The 25108-nt window shown below is 38.8% G+C and overlaps 3 protein-coding genes and 1 long non-coding RNA gene across 8 annotated transcripts in view; 2 read left to right on the top strand and 2 right to left on the bottom strand.

Moving 5' to 3' along the window:
- Window positions 1–6120, bottom strand: part of zfyve9a (zinc finger, FYVE domain containing 9a) — a 48398-nt gene extending 42278 nt beyond the window's left edge. For 4 of the 5 annotated variants that reach the window (XM_088346046.1, XM_088346054.1, XM_088346058.1 and 1 more), the window contains exon 1: window positions 5856–6120. The gene's annotated coding sequence lies outside the window, so the exon portion shown is untranslated. The remainder of the gene's footprint in view (window positions 1–5855) is intronic. The other variant, XM_088346061.1, reaches the window with a different exon arrangement.
- On the top strand, window positions 5520–8899 carry LOC148376312 (uncharacterized). Its single transcript, XR_015851563.1, has 2 exons — window positions 5520–6383; window positions 8402–8899. It is a non-coding gene; the product is annotated as an uncharacterized LOC148376312 (long non-coding RNA).
- A 162-nt stretch (window positions 8900–9061) lies between these two features.
- On the bottom strand, window positions 9062–19211 carry LOC148376311 (transcription factor BTF3 homolog 4-like). The gene is made up of 6 exons (XM_088346088.1): window positions 19058–19211; window positions 18646–18708; window positions 14002–14115; window positions 13726–13927; window positions 9485–9544; window positions 9062–9396 (listed from the first exon to the last, which is right to left on the bottom strand). The coding sequence occupies exons 2-6, from the start codon at window positions 18697–18699 to the stop codon at window positions 9350–9352; spliced, it is 477 nt and encodes a 158-aa protein (XP_088202214.1). The 5' UTR covers window positions 18700–18708; window positions 19058–19211; the 3' UTR covers window positions 9062–9349.
- A 224-nt stretch (window positions 19212–19435) lies between these two features.
- On the top strand, window positions 19436–24060 carry txndc12 (thioredoxin domain containing 12 (endoplasmic reticulum)). Its single transcript, XM_088346078.1, has 7 exons — window positions 19436–19782; window positions 19939–19999; window positions 20895–20947; window positions 21026–21099; window positions 21159–21228; window positions 21304–21387; window positions 23569–24060. Exons 1-7 carry the CDS (start codon window positions 19683–19685, stop codon window positions 23646–23648), a joined length of 522 nt encoding a protein of 173 aa, XP_088202204.1. The 5' UTR covers window positions 19436–19682; the 3' UTR covers window positions 23649–24060.
- Window positions 24061–25108: the final 1048 nt, after the last annotated feature.

Here is a 25108-nt window from a genome sequence, read left to right as displayed (position 1 = left end):
GAAAGGGACTGGGAGACATAAAAGTTATTCACCTGACGCCACGCTCTTATAATCAATCAACCAAAACTATGTCTCATAAAGATTCAAAGAAATTATGTTCCTCATATGAATATATTTGGATTTTCTATGGAAGCAGAACTTGGTTGTGTCTCTTCGCTACCTCTCCTTAAAGTGTATGAGGCACCGGAAAGCTATAACAGACACTTGACGCTACAGTATGATATTTAATCAGCCAACAAAATTTGATAGAAAGATTGGAAGCATTCATGTTCATTAGAAGATAGTTTGATTTTCTATGAATTTACAACTTGGTTTTGTCTCCACCTCTACGTAATGTGCGCAAAGCACTGCAGAGACACATTAGTTAGTCAACTGACACCACACTATAATAGTATACACTTTAGATTCCAAGCCATAGGTGCCAAACCTACGGCCTGCGGGCCATATCCGGCCAACGAAATGATTGTACATACACATCTATAATGGCCTGGCTAGATGAAACCCTGTCAAACTACAAATCCCATAATGCAACTCTTCAGCTGCCGCCACAAGAGTTCCCAGGAACGTTCCCCCTGCAAAAGAAAGGCTAAACAAGACGAGCAGGGGGTGTTTCTGGTGGCCTGGATGCTAACCATCACAATGGCGAAAAGAAAAATTTATACTGAAAACAGAGCTTCTCAATAAGATATATTTACTATGGAGAACAAATTATGTAAAGGTATTTGATGTTAACGTTTATTCTCGAATAATATTCCTGTCTGTTTTGAATTCGTGTTTATGTTAAAAGAAAGTTCTATTGTATTCAATAATTGTCTATCATGTTCAGCCCACGACCAGATGTGTGGTTTGAGTTGCGCCCCTCTGTGCAATCGAGTTTGACACCCCTGTTCTAAGCATTTGTGTTTGTCATAAGAACATATTTTGATTTTCAATTGAAAGTAGAACTTAGTTTTGTCTCCGCTCTACCTCTATGTAAAGTGTTTGAGACACAGAAGAGAAACAATCGTCACTTGGCGCCACGCTATATTATTCTACTTGTTAAAAAGAATCATTTGTGATTCTCATTAGATCCTTTTTGATTTTCATTACAATATATTTTGATTTTCTCTACATGTAGAAAGAAGCACAACTTGACCATTTCTCCTCTCTACGTCTTAGTAATGTTTACGGAATTTTTAAATTCAAAAAAGCTTTCAAAACTTATGATTATTAAAATCTGAAATGTCCTCAAATTAGAATTAGTTTTTTTCATCCTGTTTAAAAGAACATATGCTTCAGCGCTGCCTGGTGACTAAGCATGCACATGCATGACCATTAACCTTTTTTAACAATTTTATGACATCATCTGGTCGCATTTGCTATACCGACAGCAGCTTCAACAGGTGCTTAAGCATCCCCTGGTAGATATGCGTGCATGCACCTTAACTTTTTGCTCAATTGTAAGACATCATCTGGCTATACAGACTTTGTGTTATTTCCCCTTATCTGAGTGGGGCGTTCTATTTTTAAATTCTGCTTGCAGTCAATTATTTACAAGCGCCCCGCTGCATGTTGTCGAGTAAAAACAAAACAATTTCCTTGAGTGACTTTCGAGAGAAATACGACTTTTTGTTGGATTTCCTGCAGGAAAGCCAGACGCCGTTCAACCCAACTCAGCTACAAATAAAATGTCAGATAAAATGTCCGGACTGATTGGTTGATGAGGTGGCTAGAAAGCTATTAAAAATCTTATGGTTGGAGAAGAAGGAAAAGGGGGAATCTTTTCAGATTCATATATTACATAAAATGATTTATTAATTTATTATTTAATTTATTATTTGAAAGTAAATATTTACAATTTGAAGGTAAAATTTTCTTGGTCCACTGGCAGATTATATAAAAACTGTTAATTGTATTTTAGGATATTTTCTGTGTGTAATATAAGAGAATCCATCCATCCATTATCTGGACCGCTTATCCTCAGTAGGGTCGCGGGGGTGCTGGAGCCCATCCCAGCGATCATCGGGCAGTGGGCAGGGATCACCCTTAACTGGTTGCCAGCCAGTTGCAGGGCACACAGGGACAGACAATTCGCTCGCTCATTCGCACCTAGGGTCAATTTGGACCGGCCAATTAACCTAACATGCGTGTTTTTTGAATGTGGGAGGAAACCGGAGTGCCCGAAGGAAACCCACGCAAACACGGAGAGAACATGCAAACTCCACACAGGAGGTTCGATCTCATGACCTCAGAACTGTACCGCACACCCGCTAACCACTGCGCCGCCGTGCTGCCCAATACAAGAAAATATACTACTTAAAATGAGGTAACTTCATAGTAGAGAATACTATGGGTTGTTTTTTTTAACAAATTTTCCCCGCTAAACGACACTACAAGAAATTGTTTAAGTACCCAAAAATATACAAAATTCTAATTTGACTTATGACCGTGTGAGTTACATTTCTAGGATGCTGGTCTGCTATTGGTCAACATCAAATGAAATGCTGGTCAGTTATTGGCCTGCTTATTTGTATCATAAAAACACTGATATGCTATTGGCTGAATCCCCTCCCACAATGCCTTTCTTTCTGTTCATTCAGTTCAGAATTTTGTGCTTTGATGGGGAGTCGGCAGAACAATATTAAATTTGTTCTACTGTATTTATTTGCTATGGGTGCTGTGATGCTAAAGGAAGAAGCTAAAAACAGGAGAACAATGGAAACAAAGCTTGCGATTATCAAGAAATGCGTAGCTGGCACATGAATAGCCACCCTCGCAAAGTACAGTAAAACTTCTCAGGGCATGACATTTCTTGCAAATGGAAGTTTTAAAATCAGTTGTATTTTAAATATGCCGTCTCCTTCTCCCTTTGCATACCATAGATTTGAATACCCCGCCATATGACAATTTCCTCTTACAATTCCCACCTCAGAAATTTTCGTGTCGTATATAATCAAGTATAGAATTTTGGTTTTGTACTATTCTTCCCTCCACATAAATTTACAGTAGTGATTTGAGCACAAACTAAGACTGTATTGAAGATTCTGAAGCAGTTGATTTTCTCTCAATCTTTTGACAGAGTTTGAAAAGTTAAATCCAGCCGGATTGGAAGAGGATGAGGATAACAGTTAAGAACCGCCGAGCTACCCAATAGCGTGGTGAAATTTGAAGCGGCGGGAGACAAAAGCGGGTTGGGACAAGCAGCATGTCGCAGCAACGAGATGAGGACTTCCCCGTCTTTCATGTGAAGACGCTTTAATCAGCTCCTGCTAGCAATTCAGACATTTTTTATACACAAGTATTAAGCAATGTCGGTTTCAAAAATGTTATTTCCTTCTAGTATCACGGAAAAAACTGAAATATTGCATTTTGTTTTCTATCGAGGAAATACAGCACGCCCAGTATATTACAGATTTTGTCAAACGTTATGCTCATTCTGTTTTACCGTCTTCACAGAGGATAAATAATTAGGGATATATGATAATTATCGGCCCGTAAATTGTCTTATGTGATGTTAGTTTGTTGTCAGTTGACGTCAGTCTTATAGAAAATAATGACCCAAAAATTATTCACTTGACACAATGCTAAAATAAATAACAAATCTGCTGACACTACTTGTTGGAAATATTCTAAGCATTTATGTTCTTCAATTGCATATATTTTGATTGGAAATAAAGTACTAGCACATCTTGGTTCTGTCTCCTCTCTAGCTCTTGCATGAGGCTTTGGAGTAACAAAAAAAATCTTCACCGAGAACCACGCTATAACATTCAGTCAGCTCACACTACTTGCTGGAAAGATTCTAACTATTTATGTGACTTATAAGAATATTTTTAGATTATCCAAGTAGTCGTAGAACTTGGTCGTGCATGCTCTCTACCTCTTCTTAATGTCCACGAGGCACCAGAGAGCTTGCCTTTTTCAGCTGCATGGCTACGAATACGTTCAGGTTGTTGCGATTTACACCCAGACACAAGATTTGATCGTATATCGATAGAAATTAAAAGTGCATACGTTCAGCAAATTGAGATTTTCAAAAGGTTTGGAAAAATGCCACAAAATATAAATGTTGCATAGAATATTAAAAATTCCAATCAAGGCCTTATTTTAAGAATAATGAGTTCAATACCATTTAAGACTTTTCAAGGAATTCTGAGTTACCTTTACGACAGAGTAATTTATTTACTAACTCAGTTCAAGTACTGAATAACGAACACTGGTCATTTGGGCGGGAACCTTTGGTCTTAACGTCTTGCACACAAATTTGGGCTGTTGTGGTCAAATTTTATCCCCCAAAAAGTAGTCGTTTAAAGGTCTTGATTAAAAAGTCTTTTGGACGGAACCTTGGCATATTTTTAAGGTCTTACGATACCAATGGTATCACGACAACACTGTATGTAACATCCCACATGCCGACATTTCTTGTGTAAATACCATGTAAATTATAACTATAGCCTTATCCCCCTTGTTTTATAACCTTATCTTCCTTTGTTCCCTTATCTTCTTGACTCATACCTCACTGTGAATGTGTAAAACTGGAGTGTCATGCCCAATTTCGTTGTCACAATATGTTAACCCATTTTGTAACAATGACAATAAAGGTATATTCTATTCTATTCTATTATCAACTAGTTCTGGCTTGTGGGAATCGACAAAAGTCGTCGAATTTCAGCCCCTACAATTCACATTTTTAATTTGTGAAAAAAGAAGTCTTATGAACGTATTTTTAACATTTTTTCAAAACGTTCGATTGGTGAGAATGGACAGGGGTAGTCAAACTTCAGTCGCATTTTCAAAGAATTTAGAAAGACATACATTACCAGTCTTTTTAAACTGTTATGGCTGGTGGAAATGGACGAGAGTGATAAAAAATGAATCCCAAAAAGTCGTTTCTTAAACGTCTTTAAAATACATTTCTTGGACAGAAGCCTGGCATTACTTTAGTGTATTTTCTAATAGTTTGGGCTGGTTGGAATAGCAGGGAGAGGTCAAACTTTTGCCTTCTCGGCGTCTTGAAGAAGACTTAATTTGGACAGAACCTTGGCTTTCTTTTAAAGTAATTTAGATGGGACTTTGCGGTCTTTGAATTCATACTGCCCACTGCCCGAAGATGCTCCAGCACCCCCGCGACCCTACTGAGGATAAGTGGTGAAGATAATGGATGGATGGATGGATGGATGGCTAGTGATGAATGACGGAAGTGATCAAAAATTTTGCCCCCCGATAAGTTGTCGTTTCAACGTTATCTATGGACGGAAACTGCGTCCTATTAATGTAATTACCGTCCTATTAGAGTGTTGAAAATACACAGGAAGTTCTTTATGTTTTTCTTAAATTGGTTGAAACCGTTTCGGGAGCTTCTTTACTTGACTCGAGCTAGCTTGAGATGCTAACTACCTCCGGACCTCGGTCCAGTTGTCCGAAGTTTTTCCAGTGCTTCTGTTCTTTTGGTACCAAAACACAGCGAAAGAGTTACTAGGCAGGCTGCGTCAAACTCAAAAAAAAAAAATGCGAGGGCATAATAATGGCTATTTTTAGCCTCGGAAGCTCCCGGGGACAGCGAAGCCAAGTGACCGCTGTCGAGCCACTGCTTGGACCGGACTGACCGAATCGCTCTACGCGTCACCCGGAGCGAAGCGAAGACAAACGCTCCTGGTTTTGATTTGAAAGCCTGACATTTTAGTCCAGTTGTGTATAGGTTTGGAAGTGGTTGGGGTGGAAGGGGTTGCGTAAATGCTAACGAGCTAGCTAAATCGTCGCGACCCGTTCTGACTCCCGTGCCCATCGGTAGTGCCAAAATGGCAGGGCAAGGTCGGAACGAATACACCAATTATGCATTAAAAGAAATAAAAAAAAGAGGACATATTGTTACTCACCGACGCCCCCACAACGGGAATCCTCATTCCGACGCGTAACGGGCAAGGAGAAAGAGAAGAGTAGGCGGCGCCCCGCGGTCCGATCGGTGTCCGCCACAACTAATCGCCTTCCCGGGCTACTTTTGCGTGTCCTCCCCCTCCTTCCCCTCCTCCTCCTGTCGTCACACTGCAGCGGCTCCAGCGGGGCGAGGGAGGCACAAATGGGCCGAACCTGAATAGGCTGCAGTCAGAACCTCGAACGACATCACCGACTTCTTAATATCGACGTTTAGAGGAGCAGAGATTGGTGAGGAACAATACCAGGTGACGGTACCGGTGCCGATATCGGCCTTTGATGATGACCTCGTTATTCGTCGATACTAGTAACAGCAGCCTTCCGGTGGCGATTTAACAACTCATAGAAGATTTGCCACTCTGTTGACCATCATGTAATGACTGGCCGTGCATTTCACACCTAGGCCTTCAGTGGTCCATTGGAGCCTGGTCATCCTGGAAGGGGGATTACCACATGTGCGGTCCCTTCTCAAGGTTTCTTCATTTTCCTCATGTTGAGTTTTTCCTTGCCCTCGTGTAGGTTCTAGACCGGGGGTTGGTGTAATAATAGTCTGTAATAATAGTCTGTGGTTTGCAATAACCGGTGCAGCCCTTCGAGACTCTTTGTGATTAAGGGCTATACAAATAAAAATGACTTGACTACTTTTGCATCAATCCAATCCTCAAGAACTGATTTATGGCTATAAAACTTTTACTGCAGCTACTGCTTTGATACATAAAAGCATCAATAATAACCACATACAATTTCAACATTATGTAGGAATATAGGCACATTTTACTGACCATGAATCCTTTTTATTTTTGCACAAAATTCGTCATTTTTTCTTTTCTCATGTAGAGTAATTGCTTCATAGTTTCTTTAATTACTTATCATTACTCTTAAAACTCACTTCTACTCCATAGCATATGAATAACCTACTCTTCTCGTCGGCTGAAAAATAGTCTGTGTAATATAGTGTAATAATCTGTGAAGCCCTTTGAGACTCTTTGTGATTTAGGGCTATACAAATAAAAATGACTTGACTTGAATGACTTGACCGATCCCACTATCAGCTGCCTTCAAGTTGGCCATTTAACAACTGATACCAGGTACTTGCATCAGATGTGATAGCATGCTGTTTGAAGGGAACAGTCTTTGCATAGGTAGCATATACTAGTATTAACTTCTTCCTAGTGGTAATTTAACAACCAATACAATTTATGACTGCCGATACCAGCCTTTTGTAAGTGCATTGTTACTCGCCGATACCAGTATAAACTGACATAGAGTGTCCGTTTGAAGACCCACAACCAGGCTTTAGTAATGGTATCAATACTCGATGACACCAACTGCCTTCTAGTGTCCTTTCTAAAACCGATACAAAATATCGTACTGGCGCTGATATCACTGTTTTTTAGAGGTTAACTACGAGTGATGGTAGCTCATAGACGCATCGGTTGCCGTAAGTGGCCTTTTAACAACTGATACTAAGTACTCAGTTGGTCATACCAGCATCAGCTGCTTTTTAGTGGTCATTTAACAATCGAACATGTTGCTGATACCAGCCTTTTTCCCCCCAGACAAGTCTGTTGATTTAAAGGTATCAGTACCCACAATAACAGTTGATAAAAGTATCACCATCTTTCTTTAGGCCATTTAATAAATGATACTACGAATCTGTGCTGATCCCAGGCTTTTTAAAGATATAAGTGCGTACCATGGTAGCCGATACAATATTGGATGTCTTCTGTTCTTTACAACTGCCTTTTTTCTAATGACAGCAAATACCCATTAAAATTTCAGACAAGGTGAATTTTAAAACAAACTCTAGATTTGATATATTTTTGGACTAAAATATAATCCTATCAATCATTATTTTTTCCCCAATTTTTCTTACTTTATATTTATTTTGGGGTAGGAAAATTGTGAAAAGGCAATACAATATCGAAGCATGAGAAAGAGTTGAAATACATGAAACAGTTCTTTAAATTAAAACAAAAATCCTATCCACAAAAGATATATAATGTATCGTCTACAAAAATGTAGCAGCGTTCTGGCAGTTTTGTTTTGTAGTATTATGAACTCCATACGCAGTACAGTACATCTGTATTTTACTATCCCCTAGTGGCCAAAGGGAACCCATGGGGTCGAGATAAGATCTTGGGCACAAGCCCGGTGTCAATCATCAATTTGTTTTTCTTCGTGGAGCATGGACGGTGTTTGGCACACTCATGTAATTATTTGGATGACTTCTTTTTATTTCTACTTGAGTATTATTATTCTGAAGTAAGAGTACTTTTACCTGAGTAACACACTTTAGCGCAGCGTACTTCGGCGCCAAAGTGCACACTTGACTTGAGGGACCGAGCCCGGACAAAACCCAAACTGCACTTTGGCACCCCACGTGCTTCAGAGTATGTGCACACTTCGGGTACACTGTAGGCCCTGTCCCTCAAATAAAGTTAATCGGTCAGGCTGAATCGGGCTTTTATACCACTGTATTTTTTTTTAGGTCCGATCTCAACTTTACCATGGGGGGAGTCTACTTTGAATATACCATGTATTGTCCTGTCTTTTTCCGACTGCCTGCCTGGTGGTGATACGAAGGACGACGATCTGAGATGAGTCAGCGGACCAGCGTCTGACGTGAAGCATGTCAACGCCTGCATTGACCAGCTGGCAAGAGATGGGAAGCTGCGTCGTGGCTGTCATGCACTTTCCGGACAAATTTTCAACATGTTACCTATTGTTTGCTATGTTTGTGTACTAACACCAACCATATTGAATATCTTGTGTGCTACATCTAATTCACCCTGGTCATCCTGAAAGGGGGATTACCACTTGTGAGGTCCCTTCTCAAGGTTTCTCTTTTTCCTCACGATGAGGTTTTGAGTTGTTCCTTGCCAGCATGTTGATTTAAGATCAGGTAATTGTGTCATTGTAATCCTGTGCAGTCCTTTAGGACATTTTTGTGATTAAGGGCTATACAAATAAATGTGACTTGACTTGACCATGCATGTGTGTATAATTATATATTTTTTTACATATTTCATACCTTCAGGACTTTTAAAACTTGGACTAAACTTGAAAGAAGCCGGCAACCGATTTAACTGTCTGCCAAGGGAATGAAAAGCTACAAATAAAAGATTAAATAATTCCCAACAACTATACATAAAATGGATTTTCTTTTATTGTCATTATTTCATAAAGCATCTCTTAAATATGAGCAACGTACAAAGAGCCGATTTAAAGCCGTTTGAGTCCTTTGGGTGACGACTGGGTGTCCACAATCAAAAGGTGATATGTAAAGATCCACTTCTTGCTTTTTTTTTTTTTTTTTGAATGACGGGGATGCGCGGCACTTTCCACAACCATTTCCCTGGACGAGGGAAGCCTCTGAGCGTGCGTGCAACAGATTTAAAAAAAAAAGAAAGAGAAAACGGTTGGTAGCGAGAGAGGATCAGTTGGCTTCGTTCTTTGAGGCTTCATCAAAGTTCTCCACGAGATCTGCCAGACAAAAAAAAGAAAGAAAAAAAAGAGGTGGTCTTTAGAAGCTATTTCAAAGACGAATCCTGTGGGACGGAGCGGAGCTTACCTGGAACGGTGTCGTCGTCTTCCTCGGCGATAACCTCTTTCACGGCTTTCATGTCCATTGCTGGCAAAATCACAAAGGAAGTCGCATCAACAAGTGGATTTCCTCAGATAAATAGAAGCTTCTCTTTTTAGATCAGCGGTCAAAAGTATTTAATTAGGCATTGGCAGGCTGCATGATAGTTATCAGACCTATAATTATCAAACTGATAACCACCAATAAATAACGTGACAGTTATCGACCAGACAGGAAAAATACCTGATAGTCACTTGATGCCTCGCACTTGTATTTAACCAGCCCACACTGCTTGATCGAAATATTCTAAGTTTATGTTCCTCATTACCAAAGGCATAAGCGAGCTAAGCGGCAGTTTAGGGTCTCGAAACCACTAGAGGGCTCCCAAGAGTGGGTAACCTTTTTGGTGTCAACATTGTACCCTTTGTGTGTCCACTCAAATACTACTAGTCAAGTCATATTTATTTGTCTAGCCCTTTATCACAAAAAGTCTCAAAGGGCTGTACAGAGCACAACAACAAATTAACTAGTAAAATATAACATCAGCTATTTAAAATATCTTTGTAGGAACGGGTATATTTTAAGCAAAATATGGAAAAATAAACATGTAACTTGGTTAACATAGAATCCAAATGCGCAACAAACTAAAGACAGCTGAAGTTGATCACAAGGGAAGACTAAATGCAATGGCAAAGTAAATCCACTATTGAGCGGTGTCGGCATAAGTTTTAAGCAGACTTGTGAAATATGCCAACAATATTTTTAACAGAAATACAACAAAAGTACGACACAATAAATACAAAACTGAATACAAAATATAGTGCTCAAAAAAGGGGATCTCATATTATTTTGCTTGTATTCTGAAAATTAAAAAAAAAAATGAATAGACTTACTACCAAAATACTACTACAATAGTACTAGATCACAAAATACAACTACCGAATTATTTACCCAAAAAAAAAACCTACAAAAAGAAAACTACTGCAATATTACAAAATAAAGAAATATGACAAAAATACTAAGTAAATACTACAAAAATAACAAAAATACAACTAAAATACTGTTTCGGAAATACAATTATACTTTTACTGAAATACTAAAAAAAATACCAATACGTGATACTATAATATAAAAATCCACTACATTACTACTACGAAATACTACTAAAGGAGGTTTACAACAGAAGTACTGGAAATTACACCAATAGTGATATTACAGAAATTATCCAATGGAAATATCACAAAAATACAACAACAATAAAACTACAGTAACACTGTACTATAAAAAACTACAGATATACAACAAACATATTTGCATGAAAACACTAAAAAATACAACAGAGATAGTACAAAAGTCCTAAATAATAATACTAGTAATGCTACACAATACTATGATCATAAAACTACTGTAATACAAAAATACTATGAAAATACTACAAGATATACAACAACAAAAATCTAATTTCGAAATACAAAAGTACTAAAATACTAAAAAAATACTATGGAAATGCTACATAAAATCTATTTCCTCATGTTGAGGTTTTTGAGTTTTTCCTTGCCTTCATGTAGGTTTTAGATCAGGCAATGGTGTAATAATAGTCTGTGGTTAGTAATAATCTGTGGTCTGTGCAGCCCTTTGAGACTCTTTGTGATTAAGGGCTATACAAACAAACATGACTTGACTTCAGAAATACACCACCCCATACTACAATAATAGTACAAAAATAAAACTACAGTAACACTACAAAAAAACTATAGAACTTCAATAAAAATCTGACTTCAGAAATACTTAAATAATAATAATAATAATAATAATAATAAATAAATAAATAAAAAAAACTAAAAAAAACCTGCAGTAACACTTCAAAACTAAATAACAAGTCAAGTGCTTAAAACAGGGACCTAAAATACTATTTTGCTCCAATTGTGGTCGTTTCAGAACCAATTTGATTAAATTAATCGATTTAAAAAGAAGTATAACATGTCCCATGCGGCCCCCGACTCCAAATACTGTAGTTGCCCACCCCTGGAGTAGAACATAGAATGAATTCTAGTATGAATGCAAATCATTAAGTAATAGGTGCCCTAAATCGAATTATGCTCTTGGCCCCGAGAAGGCTTGGGCCGGTCCTGCTCATTACAATAGATTTCTATTTTCTTGTAAAACTAGCACAACTTAGTCTTGACTTCTAACTACCTCTTTAGAATCTGCGCGAGGCACGGGAGTTTGCAATAAGTCGCGTGGCAAAATACATTTTGATAACTGATCGTAATCCTTGCATTAATAACCAATTTATAATAGCCTGTTTACGCTTTATGGGACAATGCCATACAAACTGATGTAGCTGCCGTTAATCTTGAGGGAAGAAACGCAATGGCAAAGCTAAGCCACCATAGAGCAGTGGTAGACCTAAGATTTATGGCCCGAGCCCGAGCCCGAACCCGAGGCAATTTCGGGCCGGGTCGGGCCTGAAATGTCAGTCATACGGTCGGGTCGGGTCGGGTTCGGTCCTGCTTTTTTTTTTTTTTTTTTTTTTTAAATTAATTAATAATTATAAATATATGTTCATTAAAAATATATACTTAAACTATGTATGGATACTAGACCAAGGAATATAGTAAATCAAATAAATATAATTTGTGTACAATTAGTTGTGATTGCGGAAATCATAGCGTACAGTGACGTTGGTGACTTTTCCATCCGCGTTAACAAACGCATTTTGTAAAATACGATCGCGCTTTATTGTTTAAATAAACGCGTTATATAGACTAGAATCTCCCAATTATTATAATTAGCTCGCTTTATTTTGTTTTAAAGCGTATTATATAGAATACGATCGCTTTTGTCGGAAGCGTACATTGACGTTGGTGACATTTTCATCCGCGTTAAAAAACGCAATTTGTAGAATACGATCGCGCTTTATTGTTTAAATAAACGCGTTATATAGACTAGGATCTCCCAATTATTATAATTAGCTCGCTTTATTGTTTTAATAAGCGTTTTATATAGAATACGATCGGGGGGGGGGGGGGGGGGGGGGGATTTGCATAGGAGTCGGAAAAGGGCACAACACGTCAACACCCCCTGAATGAAAGTGCTGCGCTAAAATCTTAAGGACGTACTACTACTGCTGCTGTAGATTATGGCCCAATGATCAAGTCGTCAAAATGACGGACGCCCTTAAATGTTTTCGCTACCTCAAAAAAAAAAAAAACGTCAATGACAGATTGTCGCTTAATGTAACATCTGCAGTGCAGACACAGAAATATAAAAGATGTAAATGTTTATACAGTTTTATTTAACTTAGGCCTAGATGTTGTAACAAAAGGCAGAGTTTAATTTGTTATCATAAATCACCCCTCCTTATAAATAAAATATGTAATTTCGGGCCCCCTCGGGCCGGGCCAGCAAATCCAGTTAATTAGTCGGGCTCGGTCCGGGTCGGGTTTAATACCCCTCGGGCCTGCGTCGGGCTCGGGTGCTTTTTTTTGGCCCGATCTTACCTCTAAGCAGTGGTCTGTGTCATTTTAAAACCAGACTTGTGAAAAATGTCAACCATTTCAAGCACTTACAAGCACTTCACCCAAAATTAAAGCACTTTGAAACCCTGAAAAAACAACATTAAAGTTCAAGCATTTTCAAAGATTTCTAGCACCTGTATGAAACCTGTGTGTAGAACCATTTTATTGTATTGTTATTCATTCTGATTTTAATGACTGTGTAAGGCACACTGGACGGCGCATTTTCTAATTTCTGGCAATTTTGGGGTTTTGAGTGTGCTTCATAGTCTAAAAAGACTGGTATTTTGAAATATGTTTTCGCACTTTTAAAATTGCTAATATTCCATTAAAGCCAAAAATGTAATTCAAAAAATGGCGATAAGTATTTTCAGAATAGCATTAAAAATGTTAATCTAGATGGAATTTATTACTTAAAAGCGACTAAAATATTAATCAGACAAAGTTATAAAAGAAATTTTATTTTTTTATCTTTTTAACTCAGATAAAATGTTCCAACGCGCAAAATGTCCTGATTTACTTCTACTTGGAAGCGCTGGAGATGAAAATTTTCTAAAAATTTCGCAACTTTGAAAAAATGTATATTTCAACTTGTCATAATCTCTTTGCCAATGACGTTTCGAACCTTCGATGAGTCTCTAACCAATGACGATTTCAGCAGGCGATGGCAGTGAGCGATTTAATACGATTTGACAGTATTTCATGACTTACTTTGTCGCGGGAACTGCTCGGCCAGCTTGCGCAGACTGCTGAGGCTGTCAGCGCCAAGCTGGCTGAGGATGCCAGGCAGCATCTCGGTCAGCTGCTTGATCTCAGCGTGGCCGGTGATGGCGAAAGTGTTGGCCGAAAGTGACGCCTGGACTTTGGGGTTGTTGAAGTGGATCACCGTGCCGTCGTCTTTGATCATGTTCACCTGCAAGACGACGTCAAAATCGAAAAGATTTCCAGAAACTGTCTGGATAAAAAGAGCCTTTTTTTTCTTTTTACCTCTTCTATGCCGGCGATGTCATTAACGGAGAGCTTCTTCAGGGAACCTTGGAGCTTTTTGTCGTCAGCTGTTGCAGTTTTGTGGACCACCTTTTTCTTCCTGCGTGCCGTTCCCTGAGATCATTTTTTTAGAACAATCTTTACCATTTGTCCACCAATCAAATCCAAGTGATCTACACACGTTTTAATTAATCCAGAAAATGCTCCGTCTGACATGGGCCCAAAAAGAAAAAAATCATGTACAGACACTCCCCCACTTACGACCATTCGACTTACAAAAAACGGTACATACGAACATTTTTTTCGGGATTTCGAAGAATATCCTAACATTGCTGTAAGTACGGCTATGTATTGTGTGCACCTTTTTCCGAGTGCAGGTCAATACTGTAGTGCTTCTTTCCGCCAGTACTGGAGTGGGGCGCTGTGAGAAGTCACTCAGTATCCACCCCAAAGAAGAAATCCGCTTCCTCTCCCTAGTTTGTGTGTAAACAAACATTCTATACTGTATCTCCAGCGCACTAAGAACTTTGACATTTTTATTGTTTAATATCTCGTGCACCTATTCAATATAGTGGGTGTAAAGTGAAAAGATGAGGCGCCTCATTTCATTTGAAAGGAAAGTGGAATAAGAAAGCTTGATGCTGTTGAGAAAATGGTTGGATTGCTTTTTTTCTGGCACTCATTACCACGGAGGAGGAAGTCGCCTAACTCTTGAAGCTCATCTTCCAAAAGTAAGTTAAACGTAACTTTATTTATCTTTATATAGCCTATCATTTCATGAAATGTTTATTTTTTAGTACAAAACAATACAGGTTACTTATACAAGCCTTAAACATACTTATATAAACCTTAAACATACAAAATATAGCACTGAAGCAACTTACGAACAAATTCAACTTATGAACGATCGTCTGGAACCCATCTCGTTCGTAAGTAGGGCAGCGTCTGTAATCTATTAATTTGTGAGGGGATATGTGATCATATGTAAATACAAAAAGAAAGTTTGAAGCTAATGAGGAGTTTATAAAATTTGGCAAATTCTGATGGGTACCTTCTATCCTTGGTTTAGATCTTTAATATCTCAATCACACAAGCAGTCAATGATATTGCAACATCAATTAAGCTAAATCTTGCAACTTCATTGTGAAATACATCCACAGTTCCCTTGTATTTTGAAAACATTTGCAGTTTAGAAAATATTATTTTGACCTCACAGATGTGTATTAATTTCTCATTTGGTCAATGAGTCTGGACAATCATGATTTTTAACAACAAAGCCAACAAGATAAACATTTACTAAAATAAACCTATTAGTTGATAAATACAAAATTTTTAGAAAATAAAAAACTTATGGAAATTTTATCAGCCTTCGCTCATGGGAATTAGAAAAAAATAATAATTTCGTATGCAAGAGCTTTGACCGAGCTTTTGACCGATACGGGTTTTTCAGAACCAATACCAATACAAATGATTAGTACTAGAAGGCTGATAACAGATATTTTTAGTTGCTATTCATGACGTGTAAAAGCTTAACTGGCGTCAGAAATTTTCAATAATGCAAAAAAATATATATATTAGTAATTAATTTGAATAACACTTAAATAGCTCCTTGAAACTTTTTAGAGTAAATAAATAAGAATTTCAACGCAACTAAACATGACTTATCTTTCACTTAAACCAAAACCTAACAGCGCAGCAAATTAAATTAGGATTAACAGCAACTCATACAAAACGTACATAACAACCTAAATAGGAGAGAAGGAGAGAGGGGCTTGGCTGCTTCTGAGAATAAATATCCCAGTTTTGAATATATTAAGTCGGCCCGTCAAATAACTGAAACTGCAGATACCTGTCGAACTTCCAATTATTGGTGCCGATAATCGGTCAGCCCGGTAATCAGTTGACCTCTATTATAAGTTAAAAAACAATTTTAAATGGGTAATATTGTTTGATAATGAGATGCAACTTTGAGGAATTCAAATTCAACTCATAAAATCGGACCGGAGCTGTCACGATTTAGAAATTTCTAAAAAGATGAATTATCGATTCATTTAGCATTTCAGATTTTAGAGGAAGGATGAATTTCAACCAACAACAGGACCTTAAACTAGTGAGCGACAACAACAAAAACAAGCTAACTAGATAAACTCGCAGCAGCTGAAACCAGTGAATAGCTGGACTTGGTCAGAGTAAGCAAAAAAACATGCCACTAAAGCATTGCAAGAGCAATCCAGAATTTGTCAAGCAGCTAATAATAACATTAATGGCTAAAAGGGCGGGAGCCATTGCCTACAGCCGAGTGGCTGGTATGAGTAGCCCGAGAAAGGAACGGGTGGGGAAAAAGTGGAAGATCCCTGATTCACAGAACTCAAGGACGTTCAATTGCGTCATCAGCTGTGAAAGCTAGTTGGCTAGATGTGGGTACGGCTAACAACAACAATCAAAAAAAATCCTCATTTGAGCTGCCGTAGTATCAAATTGGCCAGCAAACATGTCAGCTTCTTCAAAGAGTTAACTTGAGAAATATCATCATCAAAAAAAAAGAAGAAAAAAAACCATCAAACCTAAAATCATATTAATGAGATAGCCCATGGTTTTGATTATTAATGAAAAGAGTTTTTTTTGTAAATTAATGGATTATTTTGACTATACTTTACTAGGGGTCGCTTTCTAACACACACTTGGGCTTTAAGTGTTGGCTTCTGTGTTTTTTCAATGCCAGAATTTTTTTACTGCAAAAAAAATCGCAGCTTAAAATATTGGCTTTCGAGGTCCACTAATTGGTATTGGTATGAGCCCTGTTAAAATGACATGGGTTAATCAGAGTCAAATAAAAAATCTCCAATCACAATTTACGTCCTGTCCGATTGTGTTGAAATCGCCGGGGTGTAAAGCAAACAGTCAAGGGGCTTGAAATGAGGCCAACAGCAACAGCTGGAGGCCTGGAATTGGAGCCATAAAGAGAACGCTGATGTCAGGAGGTTCACAACCACGGCTGGTGAACTTCCACCTCGGTGTAACATATCGGGCCCCACTATGTATTATTTGGTGACCCTAGTGGCGTAAAAATATTTTATTTATTTCAGGAAAACACAGTTGATTCAAATTATTATTATTTATTGTATTATATTTTATATTCTGGAGCCATATCCCCCTAGTGGGAGGTGGCTAGAGTCAAGAACACATTCACATTTTTGACTCTTTCTGGGAGATTGATAAAGAGGAAAGGATTCCCAGCCCCCTCGCTAAACCCAACTGATGTGTTGCACCATCTCATTGGGAGTCATTAGGTGACCAAACCCCCAAATTCCAACCCCAAGATGCCAGTCGAGGCTCGAACCAGCAACCTACCAGTATCGGGGCGGGCGCCCAACCCCCAAGCTGGTCAAATAATGGGCAAAAATATATGGGCCATGTCAAACATGTGATTATGTTTAAAAATGTTACATTATATTACAGAACCTGAATGAGTTGGCATATTTACGAATACAGAAGCCTGAATTATTTTGCAAAGCTAGCTTGTCCCAGTGGTGCTATTAGCGCTTCACTGCTACATATCGGCATCATGTTAATCTGTTAATAAAAAACGGGGTGAACTGCTGGAAGTGTGAATTTCCCTACGGGGATGAATAAAGTATCTATCTATCTATCTATCTATCTATCTATCGCACACAACGGAACATCGCATGTGATGTGCTACAACCTTTTCTCCATCGTTTCTTTCTCTGGCAACTTATATTAGCCACGCGCCTGCAGGGTATAGCTTGCTACAAGCAGCTATTGTTAGCTGCCTGTGTAAATGCATCTTGTTTCATAATGCAGTCCCATTCACCTTCCACAGATGCTCATGCAAGCAAATGCCCTTAACCTTTTCCACACGGTTTCCTTCTCTAGCCGCTCACATTAGCCATTTATCTGTAAGTTATGCCTCACAGTTACTGTTAGCTGCTACTACTTAGTCGTACAGTGTCACTCGCCTTTCTCAACTGGTCATAAAGGCAAACATTTGTCAACTCCCTTGATCTCCAACTTGTTTTCAAATGTTTCCTTGACTAGCAATTCATGTTAGCCACTTGGCTGCAGGCCACGATTATTAAGCTTGTCCCGGCACTTCACAGCCACTTATCGCACACACTGCATGTGATGGGATTCAGGCATCTTCAGCTTTTTTCCACCGTTTCTTACACTAGTCACTCATGTTTGCCACTTAACTGCAGGCCATGACTTGCAACTAAGCCACTCTTGCAATCTTTTATTTTGGGTACACTCGCACCAGCTCCAGCTATCTGTTCTTTCCAACTGCTATGGGTTTATCCAGATTGCTCATTACTTTTTAGACGCTTGCAGGGATTACCAATTACATTCCTTCCTGCTCACGCAAGAAAATATGGGTGTAGGCTTTAAACATTTGCTAAGTAATACAATTTGAGCTGTTGTGTGTCCTTTTCCGATGCACACGCTACTGGGACTTATAGTAGTGAAATAATATACACTGCCACATAAAAAAAATCAAAATACCATGGAAAATGATTTGAAACAACCTCCAAATTACCTCCAAGCAAAATTTACTCTTTAAAGTCTTAGAGCGGCCATTCCGGTTTTGGCTGATTTACATTTTACAATACTCAATAGAAGTAAGCGTACCTTTCCACCTATCCGGACTTGAGCCTGTAGCTTGGCGAGCTTCTCTTGATTCATTGTGCTTTTCTGTGTGAGAGAACAAGTTTAGGAATAAATAATTCACCTCGAAAAGGCAAAATGGACACGATATCGTTAACGCAAAAGAACCAACTCGTTAGATATAGAGACTTGTCAAACACGACAATTTTTAACAAAAATATTGTAATTAATTTCTGGTGCCAGTTTAAATCACGACAATATAATGAAGGCGCAACATGTTGTACACATTATACGAATGCTACTGGCGCTAATAATAGCCTAGCGCGTGGATAACTACGATACATTTCAACCACGCCTCAGAACTATGCATTTTTATCAGTTTTAACTCACTAAACTAGTAGCTTTGAATACGAATTTACATTTTCGACGGGTTTACCTTTGAAAAAAATATGAATTATTTTAGGACTTGCTGCCTCAGTCGCTACTGTTACTCGTGAGGCTAGCGGAAAGCAACACTGTCGTTGACGGTAAGGAAGTGGCATGACACTTCCGTTATTTCCAAAACAAATGTCAGGGATGTTTTTAACCCTCGCAAAATTCCTCAGAATTCCAGATTATTATTATTTTACTATTTCATTTGACTTCACTAGGAATCAGTTTGCGTTTAAATGCGCCTTGTGTTACTTTTCATCGAGTGCCAGGATGTACAGAATTTATTGTACTAACTTCTGGTATGGTGACAGCACGTTTGCTGTGAAACTTGACGTATCGCGGCAACACACCGGAACACGCGGTCGGGATAAAGGTCACGTGATCTCACCCTGTCAGAAATAAAATTATACAAGAAAATTGTATTTTTGCAAGATTATAGTTTATATCTATCGTTTGAGTGTATGTCAATGTTTTACAATTGTTGTGTATTACACGCGTGAACAGCGACAATGTCCGGTTTACGCTGTGTGAAGGGTTTTTCATCCGGGTTCACATCCGGTTTCACCCGCGCCGTTACCGTAGTATTTTATTTCCAAGGCCAGTTTTAGTCATCTACATAGCAAAGAAAAATGAAGAGTTCTTTATTAAACACAGTTTTATTTACAACATTTTACACTTTACTGTCTTTATCATCCCATCAAAACGTTGCAGCGGTGTCGAGCGGCAAAGGTGAGTGTTGAAGTTGCTGTAGTTGCGTTGCTTGTTTTGCTAGCTACTCTCTCGCGCTGACGTCATTTTATTATCAAAACAAGAGAATAGTCCGTTTATGAAGAACATTTTGGAGATTTTGATAGGTGAAGATTTAAACAAAGTTATGTTTTGCAGGTTTTGGAGAGAACATCCACTGGAGGACGTTGGAAGATGGCAAAAATGAGGCGGCAGCCAGGTGAGTAGTAGAGCCCGGGATACAACTTCAATCGGTTCTGAAATGAGGTTCACAAGGTGAAAATGTAGTAAAAACCTTTTGGTACGAAAGGTACTTTTGCCTTCCGAACACCTGGTACCTCTAATAAAATTACATAAGTGTAGATCGTGCTACTAGTATGTAATCAATGTGTTAAATCTATCGTTGGTATAACGTGATTTGAGATGGTACAGTGGAGTTAGTGAGTGGATGCAGATGGGGGGGAAGAGACTGTGACTTATAAGTAATATTGATTTTAACTTGCGAGGTCTAGATCAGCGATTGGTTAGGGTAATTATGCATGTGATTTATTTGCCATAGATTTTTTTCCCCTTTAAATACCACTGCAAATATTGGGATCCATAGCTAAACAAATTTAGGGGGGTTACATGTAATTCTGAACTGAATGAACAAATGGGAACAGAGCATAGGAGTTGTGGGTGGATCACCCATTAGCAATTGGCATTTTCATGATAACCAATAGAAGACCAGCATCTTATATGACCTTGACTAATAGGAGACAGGCATCTTAGAGAAGTCACTCGCAAAGTCATACTTATGAACACCGCAAAGTTTGAACTTTGTACATTTTTCGGCACGCAAAATAAATCGTTAAGTCTTAAGATTGGGCAAATGGTCTAAATAAAGGCCCAAAAATTGTATTCTACATTGTAATGTCTGAAAGTCGTAAGCTTGCAATGCTGTGACTGTGGGTCTACTGCCTGTCCATCCATTATCTGCACTGCTTATACTCAGTAGGGTCGCTGGGGTGCTGGAGCCCATTCGAGCTTGCCTCGGGCAGTGGGCAGGGGTCTACTGTAAACTGCAAAATACTTGCACGTTGTCGCTATGCAACTGAAATTTACATTATTCATAGTGGTCTGCCCCTCATGGTCATCATCCACAAGACGTGGTGTGGAGCCTGCAAAGGTAAATATTGAATAGTTTAGACTCGGAGTGCATACTATACTTGATAGGAATACTTATCTTTATTATTACTTTTTGCAGCACTTAAACCCAAATTCGCTGAGTCCAAGGATATTGCAGAACTTGCCCACAATTTTGTGATGGTCAACTTAGAGGTACGAAACCCAAGCCATTGAAGTTTTCCAGCATTCTCAAGCTTTCGTGATTTGATCAGGATGAGGAAGAACCAAAAGACGAGGCTTTCAGTCCAGATGGAGGTTATATCCCCCGCATCCTTTTCCTTGGTACGCCAATGCCATCAGTGCTGTTCTTTTTTTTTCTTGGAATGCTTTGTAAATAACAATTTTGTACATTTGCAGATCCCAGTGGCCAAGTCCACCCAGAAATCACCAACACAAATGGCAATCCCAACTACAAGTATTTTTACAGCAGTGCAGACCAAGGTAAAATGAAGTGATCCTGATAAAGTGAAATTGTGTTTCTAACTATTTGTGCTGAAGAACATACTATGGTATGAAAACGTATGTGAACCTTTTGGAAATTTTCACATAGAATCACCAGCAAATGTGATCTTGTCAATGTCAAAATCATACAAATGGAAAAACTCTTTTTTTCCTAAAACCATCATAAAATGTACAGGTTCCATGTTTTAATGAAGATAGCATGCAAACAACGACGGAAGAGGGAGGAATAAGTAACTTAAGTCACATTTACTATTTTGTGGCTTGGAAATTTCTCACATTCCTGCATAAAATAATCAATTGCGATCTGATCTTTGTAAAAAAATCACACAGATGGAAAAAACGGCATCTGATGGAACTGAAACCACCTAAACAATTATGGTTGTCCACATTTTAATGAGGATAGCATGCAAACAATGACATAAGGCGGATGATTAAGTAAGTGAACAGTCCAAAATCACACTGTTTGCCTGACCCAAGTAACCATGACAACAAAGGCTTGTCGTACCTGGAGCATACCTGCCAAGTACTCCGGTTTTGCCGTAATGAGTACGGTTTTCTTTAACCCACTACGGTGTTACGGTTGGGTCACATAAACTATGGTTTTCCCTTTTAAAAAAATAAAATCGTAAAAACATTCCACCGCAAGATGGAGACAAAGTACCATTTCAAACAACAGCTTTATCAGCACCGCAAGTCGTCTGGCAGTGCTGATATATCACTGCGCGAGGTTTATTTTTAGCTCAATTGTAGCACCATAATTGGCAGCGGGAATAGAGGTCATGGAGTCTACCGGAGAAGTGCAGAAAATTGTGAAACCGAAACGAAAATTACAGTGCTTTCGTGAAGAATATTCCAAAGCTTTCCCTGGAGTAATTATCACATCGAGAAAAGGTGAAAATTACGCCAACTGCACACGGTGTAGACAAGACTTTTCTGTGGGTCATGGAGGTATTAGCGATGTTAAAGACCAAGTGGAAACGAAAAAACACAAATCAAATGCAAATGACAGTAAGTCCAGCGGCAAAATCTTCACTTTTTTTGTCACCCCAACCGATTCTTTGGACGTCATAAATGCTGAAGTGTTATCTACTGAAGCGATCATTGAACATGGTGTTCCAATCGGTATGGCTGACCACATGGGACCGCTATTCAGGAGAATGTTTCCTGATTCTAAGATCGCTAAAAATATACTTGTGGGAGAACGAAACTGCCCTTCAGCGAATAAAAATTTAGTTTGTTTATTGCTTAAATATGTGCTGAAGTCAGTTAAGTGAAATGGAGAATTTCTAAGATGAACAACACCACCCCCCCTGACCTGACCTGACCCCTAGCGACTAGGCTTTCTCACTTTCAAAAGTTGGCAGGTATGCTGGATGAATCACTTTCGATATGAAGCAAAATAAACCATCAATATAGTAGCCAAAACTGAAGGAGTAAAGTTAAATCAAGCCCTCCCCTCTTAACTCATCCAATGCCATTGACAGTTTTAAACGTCATTGGCATGTCTATGGGCATCAATGGCAGCAAAGGAGTCAAGTGTTCGTGACTGGTATTAGTTTATATTGATTGTAGCTGGATGAACAGGGGGGGGGGGCACAAGGTGACAATCGGAATCATTTTTATGAGACAATTGGGGGAAAAACAAAGATAAAAAGGGCTGACTGAACAAACCATAGCTTTTCCTTCTCAACAGCGTCTATTAGTCAAGTCACCTTTTTTGTATCACACTTAATCACAAAATGTCTCAAAGGACTGCACAGGCCACAATTAGACCATCCCATGATCTGAAACAGGCTACAATGGAATGGAAAAGTACGTGAACCTTTTTGAAATTCTCACATTCCTGGATCAAATTGCCAACAAATATGATCTTTTGGTTGGTGAGGGGAAAAAATCCTTGTCTCTTTTAAAACAACCCAAACTTAAACATAGGTTACGTGTTTATGTATTAGTAATGGCATGCAAACAATGACAGAAGGGGGAGGAGTAGGTAACTGAACCGCCCCGAATCACACATGTGAAAAAAACTGTCTGCTTTAAACAAAACCACCCTGATATTATTAGGTTTGCATATTTTAATGATAGCAGGCAAATCAAGTCTAGGGTAAGGAATAAGAAACTGAACTGCCCCATTTAATATTTTGACCATTTTACCTGTAGTGGTGTCAGCGATGAAAGAGGCGGAGGAGAAGCTTACGGGCGACGCCTTCAAGCGTAGCCACGCCGGAGACGAGCTGTGAAGAGGCGGAGCTTCGGGGCTGCAAGGGCTACGTCACCTAGCAAACACTACTTTTTACAACAATGACAAACTGTACTGTCAATCAAGTGCCAAACGATGCACAATTTTCCGAAACGGGTCGGCGGTTTGTTTTGAATCGGACCGCTGATTTTTCAACATTTTGTTTCTAGTTCTTGGTATGCATTAATGCACCTTCTGTGTTGGGAACCCCTGAAATGCCACGACTACTTGTACCCGCAGACGGAAAATACCTAATGCTTCCAAAGATGGTTCTGATAGAGAAGGGAATTATTTTGCCCACCCTCTGGTCACTTGTTTTTCTTTACTTTGCACACATTATACATGTTGTTGTCATGGAGTTATTTTTTGCCTCATTCTTTTTACTCTTAGAAATAAAGGTTTGTTAAAGTAAACTTTTAAGGTCTGAATTGTGTGGAGAGTCAGGTACAAAACTTAAGTTTGTATTTTCTGAAAGTGCTGGGTTGGGATTACAAACTTGTGGCCAATTGAATTCATAACGCTCAGGTGAGTTGATTTGATAATCCTTTAAAATATTTAACTGATACATTATCAAAACTGTCTATTTTAGACATTCAATTTTACCAATACTTGATTTGTATTTAATCAAAGGGCTACTGCAGATACAGTAAAAATAAAGTGTTTCATTTACTAAAAGTTGGGCACAAGTACACTCACCTCTTTTCCCATGTCAAAAAATGTAAACCTCTAAAATTAACGTAACCTATTTATCAATATTTTTTAATCATGTAAATCACACAGTATTCAGGTTTTCCGTCTTTTATGTGATGTGTACGGATTGCATTTTCATTTGCAGAAGCAAAACTTCATCGCCAGGAGGCTGAAGTCACTGCAACAACTCTTAAGCCGAATGTGTATTATAGTTACACCTGATCTTTTTCCTTTTCCTTGCCTTATCCCAACTTAACAGGAGTCGGCTCCCGAACACAGTAAATAATGTGCTGATGGTTATACCCAACCGTTATGTTGCAACACCTGTCGTCAGGAGGCATTAGGTGACTAAACCCCCCAATTCCAACCCCGAATGCTGACTGCAAAGCAGGGAAGCAATGGGTACCAATGTTGTCTTAGATATAATCCGCAGTCAAGTGACCCCTATTAGGTAAAAAGATACTAATGGTTGAAATAATGAGCAAAATACGCAATACTTCCTAAACGTGATATTTTTCCTCTTTCTTGGAGACTTGTAGGTTTAGAAATTTGCAGTTGTAGAGTATTCAACAATTGGTCAGAATCTCGTTCTGCAATGTCAGAAAATGATCAAACAATGTCAAAACATGTGAGGTGAATACTGTGTTTGAAGTCAATCACACAGATGATGCTGGAATGTGATGTTGGGGACGTGGGTGTTGGCTTCATTTGCGCATCAAAGGTTGCTGTGACCACTCCATCACAGGGGGTCCACCCCCCAGGAGTCCGGAA

Source organism: Urocampus carinirostris, chromosome 1 (assembly GCF_059441175.1).
Source record: "Urocampus carinirostris isolate Australia breed hairy pipefish chromosome 1, RoL_Ucar_1.0, whole genome shotgun sequence".
Taxonomy (NCBI): Eukaryota; Metazoa; Chordata; class Actinopteri; order Syngnathiformes; family Syngnathidae; genus Urocampus; species Urocampus carinirostris.
This window is presented reverse-complemented; position numbering and strand designations above follow the sequence as displayed.